Source organism: Microchirus variegatus (genome assembly GCF_963457635.1).
Source record: "Microchirus variegatus genome assembly, chromosome: 14".
Taxonomy (NCBI): Eukaryota; Metazoa; Chordata; class Actinopteri; order Pleuronectiformes; family Soleidae; genus Microchirus; species Microchirus variegatus.
The window spans coordinates 13418367-13427810 of NC_139815.1; the positions used below are offsets into that span (position 1 = coordinate 13418367).

At 39.9% G+C, this 9444-nt stretch overlaps 1 protein-coding gene across 1 annotated transcript in view; it reads left to right on the top strand.

Annotated features, from left to right (window-relative positions):
- Window positions 1-7697, top strand: part of unc13c (unc-13 homolog C (C. elegans)) — a gene marked incomplete at both ends in the record, with an annotated part of 93635 nt that extends 85938 nt beyond the window's left edge. Inside the window, 4 exons of the mRNA XM_083900819.1 lie at window positions 150-297; window positions 4981-5073; window positions 5448-5607; window positions 7412-7697. Coding sequence (XP_083756945.1) covers window positions 150-297; window positions 4981-5073; window positions 5448-5607; window positions 7412-7697 — 687 coding nt within the window. The remainder of the gene's footprint in view (window positions 1-149; window positions 298-4980; window positions 5074-5447; window positions 5608-7411) is intronic.
- Between the last annotated feature and the right edge of the window lie 1747 nt (window positions 7698-9444).

Genomic DNA, 9444 nt, shown 5'->3' on the forward strand with positions numbered 1-9444 from the left:
CACGTAAATACATACTGTCCATATAATCCCGGGCTGTTTCTCAGCAAACAATAACCTGCTTGTCATGTGTAAACTCAAAATAAGTTATTTCAAAGTTTCTGTCGATTCCTTAGCAAACTATAAATATGAGCTTCTCTTTGTTTTTGCAGCAATACTTCCATGCTGGAGGAAATGGGCTGAAGAAGACCTTCCTGGAAAAGAGCCCTGATATGAAGTCCCTCAAATATGCGCTCAGCCTTTACACTCAACCTACAGATGCCTTGATCAAGAAATATATATGCACCCAAACCTCTCAAGGTAAGGCTGTCCTTGTTTTGATAAAGTTTAATTTCAGGGAGTGGAATTACGTTGCAGTGTTGCAGAGCATACGTCTCATGCGGGTGCATGTCGAGACAAGCCGATATCTTGTGAAAACAAATGTTCTAGTGGATGCTCTAAGCAGTGATGAAAGGCACAGATTGTGCACTCTTAGAAATAAAAGTGCTAAGTAGAACCATATTCTTTGGCTTGTCCTCATAGGAGGACCCTTGGTTCCAGGTAGAACCTTTTTATAAACCTGGAACCCTTTTAAAACCCTTTATTCAGCAAAGGGGTTTTAAAGTGTTCTTTGGATCAAAATGTTTTTTACTGGAACCATTAGTGTAACCAAGAGCCCTTGAAAAACCCTTTCTTAGGGAATGGGTTTTTCAGAAGCAAAATGGTTCCAGGTAGAACCTCAGCCCTTGTAGAAGGACCCTTTTGGAACCCTTATTTCTAAGAGTGTGGATGGGGATGTTAAATGGCACAAAAGCACTTTTCTTAAGCACCAGTAAGACTATTCGAATTTAGCTGGATAAAATCCGATTTGTTCATACATCGCACTGCTACTTTATCATTATATTATTTTTTAAAGATAACATTTAACCTTTCTGCATTAAAATACCTTGAATCAACGAGACTAAGGTTCTTTATGTTGTACCAAACAGAAATCTGTGTTTCTACTCAAGGTAATGGACCACTTCATCTTGGTCACCTTAAATTAATATCATCCACTTTACTCGTCTCTGTAATTTGACTTGACCTTGGAGGCTTCACAGAACTTTGAGTGAATTTAGTAAGTACCAGAATAACACTTGGCAAACACTTGACTGCCCTACATACTCTCCTATGACTGTAAATTACACAGCTGCACCACTTCTGGTTACCTTTGTGCTTACTGTAAAGCACATAGCAAATGTGCTACCACATTTGTTTGTATTTATATTTATTGTTTTATTGTTGTTTATATTAATTGTATGTACCTGAAGCCCTGAATGCAGGTTCGTTTTTAGCGCACAGGTATTTTTAAACGCAACTAGACACAAGTGTTAGTGGGGTTAGGGCCCACAGAAGTAGTGAGGTTACAGACAATGACATCATAAAAAAATGTGCATGTCATATGGTATCGCATGTAAAAGTCTAACATGAGAGTTAAACCCATGTAGATCACACCAAACTACAATACTTTAACCACTAAGCAAATTGCTGGTGGAAACCTCACTGAAGCTACTTGATGACGCACCCAGGGGTTAGGGTAGGATAGACAGGCCTGAGGTCAACGGGCCTGATTTTTTTTTCATTTCATCATTTAATTTAATTTCTGGTTGTGTTTGAAGTCGCAACACAACAATGACGTTGCCTCCCTCTGACGTCAGCCCTGCGCAACGCTACATACATCCTGTTATCGCGCGGGCATACGTGAATTCAGCGAGATCTTGTGGGTCCGCGAATGCAGCCGTGCACCCGGTGGAGATTGACAAACAGCGGGACACGCAGCGCAGTCGAAATCTGGCTTTATTTATACTACCTCTCAGGGCACCTATTTTAAAAACATACCTATGGCTCATAATTCCCCCATACGACCCGTAGTTGCGTTTGGTTGGAGGACAGTTTTGTATTTGTCGCTAGTGGATCACAACAACTCATTGCCATTTGCTGTATATTCTGCTGTACATTCAAACTACTGCTATTGTTTTGATTAAGAGCCCCTAATGGCAGTAATTACACATACAGTATTGTGCATGAAAATATTATATTTTATGGAAACTCCTATTATCGCCAATCACTTTCAGCTTCTCGATATTTACAGTTGATAGGAAAATACTCTTCCCCATCAATCTTTACCCCCCTTTTCATTATTATCTACATATGCTGAGAATCTTTCTGTGTCACTGTATTTTTCCTACGTCATTTGTCTCTTTCACTGCAAACAAATAAATAAATGCACACAAATGAGCGAAGCTATCTGTGGCCTCTTCACTCTGGACCCTGAAGGGTTTGGATGCTCCCATGACTCTCTGCTCTCGTCATTTCTCTCTCATTAGAAACGCATAAACACACTGTCATGACAAAAAATATGTGTAGTGTAAATCTATAAATTCCCTACTGTGCTCTCTCTCCTCTTCCTCACTGTCATCACTGACCCACTTTCACATGTTGCTGTCTCAGTCATCCGTCTCTATGTGGAACGCTCACTCCATAAGAAGGCAGGCATATCATCAGGTGTCCGGGGGGAGATTGGAGAGCATATTCAGCCCAGTGGGGCGTTGAAGCTTCGAGCTCCTGGTTGCCTCGCAGCGTTCAGCCTTGCAGAACGCGAGCGCCAGGAAACAGAGTGACAGTGAGGAAAAGGCTAGTCAGTGAGGTGGCCAGCGGACCAACAAGTGACTGGGCATCGACGCACATTTCTTCGCCGTGTGCTCTTTAGAGATTACTTGACGCGTTTTTACTTCTTTCTCCCTCCCGTCCCTTTCTCACTCTTAAGTTCACACCATGCTGTCGCTCTTTATTAGAAGTGGCCTAATGTGATGTCTGTAAGTGGAGGTAGTGAGGTGGTAGATGTGCATTCAGTCAGTAGATGGAGTCGGGGATGTGCTCATGCATGATGTAGCACAGTGGACAGGGATTCATTAATCACCCCCTGTGCTTTGACAGCAACACATATATAGACCAATTCATGCGCTGGTTTATTCCTGCTTAGTGTGCTTGTGTGTATGTGTCTGGTTGTTGGGCAGCAGGCTGCTTTACAGTGCCAACAAAAATATCCACGTCTTTGTTTATACGGTCATTTCATGTGAGTGCGTCATGGATTCTTGCGTATGAAGTGATCTAATTTGTGTGGATTAAGTCAGCATATGAGAACGAATCAAGTTCATTTGAGCGATGAGTGATGCTCACATCTTAGTTCTTAGTTTTTTCATACTAGTGCAGTGCCCGTAGGAAGCATCTATACTGGCGTGGCTGACAGTCACAACATCTAGCTACGCTAATGCTTATCGAAAATGAAAACATTTGCGTTGTGCCTAATGAGGTTGCACAGTGTTTGTATTATGTTAGCCCTACGCTAATGCTAATCGTAGACTCGCTAGCTTACCTTTGGAAACGGGTTCGCAAAGTAGTAGCATGCTAATGCAAAATAAATATGTGCTCGCGTATTGGTGAATGGACACCGACTTCGTCGTTTCAGTATAACACCATGTTCTGCGGGGAACTGTGTGAAAATGTCTCGCCCACCGTGAGGACAGCCTCTTCACTCCCACATCCGCGCTCCAGACAGCGCAACTACTGCTGATGAGTGGAAATCAAAATTCCTCCAAAAATGTGAAAATCAAGGTCATGTTCAACCCATATCCAAAGTCTTAGGGCGATCTGACTAACGGTCAGTGAGATATGCCCGTCACAGACACGCAGATGCAACTTGCTTTATAGATAGATTTTCCGACTTGATATGTTGACCCCTCCCCCCCTTGCTTTGTTTTATTTACTTCTGCATTTCATATTCATTTACCGTTCGTCTTAATCTCACTCTCCTCTCCGATGCCCTTTAAATTGTCCCTTTAGTCTCCTCTTCTTAATCTAGAGTGTCTCATTTCTAACAATCACAGAAAAATTAAAAGTCCATTTATTACAGTATTTTAAGCTGATAGCTGAGGGAAACATTGCAGCATTGCCCTGCTAATTTCCCACACGTCTATGTCTTAATTGTGCAGCTGCAATGTTTGTCTTCCTCGCCGTGCGTCTCCGGGTATCGTTACAATAAATCACGGCGCTTGTTTCTTCATTACCAGCTGTAATGGGCACTGCATGTTTGGCACGTATTGATTCGCAATTGGATCAACGCGCGCCTTCATCAACAACACTTTGCTGTCAATGTTCAACACGTGTTTGTCCCTGGCTAGGTGGAACGCAAAGCGTTATTTAGAGGTGGCTAATATAAGCAGGACTCCCTGCTTCTGGAGAAATGAGACGTGCAGGCAACAATCGGTTGTAGTCGTTTCCTGGCAACAACATTTGCCCGTGTGTTTGGAGCTGTAATGCTACAGAAAAAGTGCAGTGTGTAATCAAAGCCTTTGTTTTTCCTCTTATTCTTGCCCCCTATTTTCCTTCTATGGACAAGTGGAAGGGAATCAGGCTTACATATATATATATATATATATATATATATATATATATGTATATATATGTATATATATGTATATATATGTATATATATATGTATATATATATATATATATATATGTATGTATATATATGTATATATATATATATTTATGTATATATGTATATATATATATATATATATATATGTATGTATATATATATATATGTATGTATATATATATATATGTATGTATATATATATATATGTATATATATATATATGTATATATATATATATATGTATAATCTGCTCCACAACCTCTCCATTTTCTTTTGATGCTTAGTCTTTAAGCTTTGACAGACTTAGAGCTGTTAATCCAAATATCTGATTCCAAATCTGCAAAAAAAAAAATCTGCACCTACAAGTGCTGGGTTCTTTCCTTTCATCCACCTTCTTTTTCTTTCCATCTTCTAATCTCTCTATTTCTCTGGCAGGCTCCTCCTCCACCTCTCCTCCTTCCTTTCTGATTTTTATTAAGACTCTTTCCAATTCTCCCTGTCGCTGTTTTGGTGTGTTTCCAGGTCAGTCATCTAACGGATCAGTGGGGGAGGTGTCGATGGAAGTGAATCTCATCTCTCATCCTGGCACTGGAGAGCACAAAGTCAGCGTGAAGGGTGAGCTCCTTTTTTTCCACCCCCTTTATCTCAGACCTTTTCTATTCGTATGTGTCCTCGCCTGCAAAAGATCCGTCATTGACAGGTCAATGTGTATGTCTGGAAATAAATCCTCGCAGTGTAATTCAGGCACTACAAGATGTTTACTGTTAATGTTTTAGATAAAACGTTTCCGCTATCAAACCCTTTTATAGTCACTCTGACAGTATCTCAGCATAATGTGACACTTTCTACACTTAGCCACTTATCTGTGTGATAACTGAAAAGTGAAAAAAAAAACTGAACATGAGGCCATAAATATATACAGTTTTTTTTCCAGTTTCTCCCCATAAATGGTGTTGGTGGTCATCATTTGCTCTCTTATCGTTCCTCAGTGGTTGGCGTGAACAATCTCATCTGGCAGACCAACGCCATGTTCCGTCCGTTTGTAGAGGTCAACGCGGTGGGGCCACACCTGGCCGACAAGAAGCGCAAATTCAGCACCAAGACCAAGAATAACAATTGGTCTCCAAAGTACAATGAAACATTCCAGTAGTGAGTAATCCTGTCTCCTTCCTGTTAGTTACAAACAAGTATTTGCAAACTACATGGATTAAGATAAGGTGCCTTAATTGTCACGGTATTAAGAGTTAAATTGCTACTGCCTGTCCCAGTGTGAACGTTCATATACACAATCATGAAACTATACAGCATGAATGGAAATAAAAACGGTAGATCAAGATTTTAAAAACATTTAACCCTTTAACATTGAGCGTATCGCAGATCACCCGTTTGGGCAATTGCAATTTGCATTACTGCAATTACGCGACGGTTTGTACTATCGGAAAAATTCCAATGGTTTCTGAAAGCTGAGATGAGAAACAGTTTCCATTTTTTTTGGCCTGTTTTTGGACACTGAGACAAAGACTCAACCAAATATACCATATTTGAGATCTGTTATATACTGTTCAAATGTCAAATTCAACACCCACAATCTGGTGTTTGTGTACAACTACAGAGTTTAAATTGTTGATACACCATTTTAACATGCAGTAATTTGTAAATAATTGCCAGATATTGAAATTTATTCCGGGAAAAATGGGTATAAGCATTTAGTTACAGGACATTTTCTGGCCTGTTTATGGTTAAAATAAGCCCAAAAAAAGTCCAGACATTTTTGAGGCTTAGCTGTTAAAGTGTTAGAAACATTGCAGGTAAGTATAAAAATAAAGTGCTGTATTTGCAAAATATTGCACTATTCATGTTTTGCACAGTATGTGGGTAGGAAATACAGTTACAGAGTCACTTCAGTCATCATCCTGACGGCAGAAGTTTAAAATGGAAGTGACCAGGAGGAGGGAGGAGTCTTTCATAATCTTTTTTGCTCCGGAAAGGTAGCTGGTGTGGGCAGCTGATTTTTTTGTGTGCACGGAATTTACGACCCGTTGCAGAGCTTTGCTGTCAGCTATTGAGTATCCCTCACACGGCACTGTGAGGCAGTGTTTGATGATGCTCTCGATTGCAGAGCAATTCTTACACATTATTTCATCCGCCTGCGTTCAGTCTACACACGGCACATTCAAATGAGTATTCAGTCTCTCTCTGCTCACATCAATTCAAGAGCCTGCAGCATCCTACAGACTGCATAATAACACAGCTAATACCTCATTTTAGTGCCCCAAGAACTGAATAGAAACATTTAAACTCGGTGACTGAGGCTGATTCATCGATCCATAAGCCGGTTCCCTTTTTACAACGCTGCATTTCCATCGCCGAGTCAAGTAAGGTGACAGTACAAACGTGATCTCATACCGAGTTGTAACGCCGTCATGTTCAGAGTGAGCGTATAAGCTGACTTACATCTGCATATAGACTCATTCCAGTGCCGAAAATTCAATTTTTAAAAAAGCAATTAAGTCACAGGGGGATGATTAGAATACAGCCCTTAAAAAAAACAAGTTGAATAGAAACATGAGATTGATTTGTCACATCACAGCCACCTATACAATAAGAGGAAATGTCTCTCAGCCAGACTTATGTCTTATGTTAGTGTCCCCAGAGCAGCTGGTCCACACTCATATACACTCTTAGAAATAAAGGGTTCCAAAACGGTCCTTCTACAAGGGCTGAAAACCCCTTTCCTGAATAAAGGGCATAAAGGTTCTACCAGGAGCCAAAAAGGGTTCTCCTATGAGGACAAGCCGAAGAACCTTATATGGTTCCACTTAGCACTTTTATATCTAAGAATGTACAGTTCTGCAGAACCACATTCAAATTAAATAAAGTACATCAAAGTCAATTTACACTGAAGTCATAACTACATTATTAATATTTGAATACCTTCTGTCATTTCCCCTAGTGTTCTGAGTAATGAACATGGTCCGGAGGCCTACGAGATCCATGTTTCAGTGAAGGACTACTGCTTCGCACGCGAGGACCGCATCATCGGCATGACGGTCATCCAGCTCAGAGAGCTGGCCGACAAGGGCAGCTGCGCCGCCTGCTACCCGCTGGTGAAGAGCATCTGCATGGACGAAACGGGCCTCACCATCATGAGGATACTCACTCAAAGGACCAATGACGAGGTGGCCAAAGAGTTTGTGCGTCTCAAGACGGACACGCGCTCCACGGAGGAAGTGTCGTAGTGCGCCGCAAAAATGCTGTGGCTAAAAAAAAAAAGAGTCGTATTGTCTTAAAGTGAGCGATAGATAATTAAAAAAAAAAGAAGGAGAAGGAGAAAGAGCAGTAGCAACAGTTGTAGAGGCTGGAAACCGATGGAGAGAGAGAGAGAGAGAGAGAGATTGTCGTCCAAAGAGAAACAGAGCAGGACCAGATGTGGCAAGGCAGCGAGAGATCGAAAGAGAGAGAGAGAAGTGTTTGTTTGTTTGTTTTTGTGCATGTGTGTAAAACATCTGTTGGAATGTTCATTTTAAAACTACAGTATGTACAAGTGTTTACTTATCGTATGCTTACTATTAAGTACTATATTCTACGAGTTACGTTAACAAGACATGGAAAAACCTTTTGTACAACATTTAGTCTTTTTTGAACAGAGATTTGTTCCAATAAAGTGCCAAACCAGTGGAAAAAAGAACAAAACACGTATATGAATTATGGTGAAGTTAGTATGTTTGAAATTTAACTCAGTTAAGTTGTCTGTGGTAAGTCATTTTTTGGACCATGTGGCATTTTGATTGTTGCGGAGTTTTTTTGGTTTTGCACCCTCGTTTTCTTGGCTTCGTGTTCTTCCACACAGCACCCCGTTGTGCATGTTCTCTTCTCGGTCATGTCTCTTCCATGATTCCACACAGTGACCAACGAGCAGGGTCCTGTCCCCTTGCCTTCAGACTGTTTGTATTTTCCGTCGACCTGAAAATAGACCATGTTTTTTTAAATGGCGATGACTGCTATGTAGACCTTCATAGGTGTTTGTAATTTTATAACCATAACAACGACGACGACGACGACAGCCTCCAGTGCTAACAGTCTTAGAAGAAAGGATGGGAAAATGTTTTTGTTTTTGTTTCTTTGGCTTTTTGTTCGTTGATTTGGGCCATCGGCTTCCAGCCTTTCTGAATGACCACTGTGAACATGAGCTTTGGAAGGCAAGCTTACACGACATTGCTGACAGTTTGATATTGTTTCATATTTTTCCATTAACTTTGTTCCTGATAAACTGCCAAAGTTATTTAAAGTATTTGTACAAAAGCAATCCATCACATGTATGAAGATATATATACATATATATGTGTATATATATAGACATGAGATCTATTACTTTTTCAGTGCTTACTATTTAATTGTTCATAGGGTGGTATTTCCTGTGAAGCTGTTAACAGATATTAACGTTGCACATGTTACTTTAACACATTAGTTATATTAGCTTCCGTCACTGGGTTTATTTTTCTTCATAAAGGAAAGAGTCTAACATTTGGTAAATATGCAACATTCCTATGTATTGCACTGATGGCGAATTATATGTCATGTAAATATATTTAGTGATATATTGTACAAAAGTCTACTTTTTCTTCAATGTCCATAAAGTATGTGCAAATGTGTTGAGAAATCTGTGCAGTAAGTTTCCCCTTTAACACCAGAATGCAAATATATATATATATATATATATATATATATATATATATATATATATCATTTCTGAGGATTTTTATAGTTCAAGTGTCAAGTTCAAGTGACTGATTCCGTGCTATAGTCATATGGTTTGAATCTACAAAAAAAAGGACGAAAAATCTATCCTGAATTAGCCTTAAAGAGATGTATGTGGTCAGTTGTGTCCAGTGTGGCTGTCTCATAAATCTATCAACTCTATTATTTAAGAAAAAGAAAGCATTCACTGGGATTTTTTTTGTGTTCATTTTGCTGCTCTTCACGTCT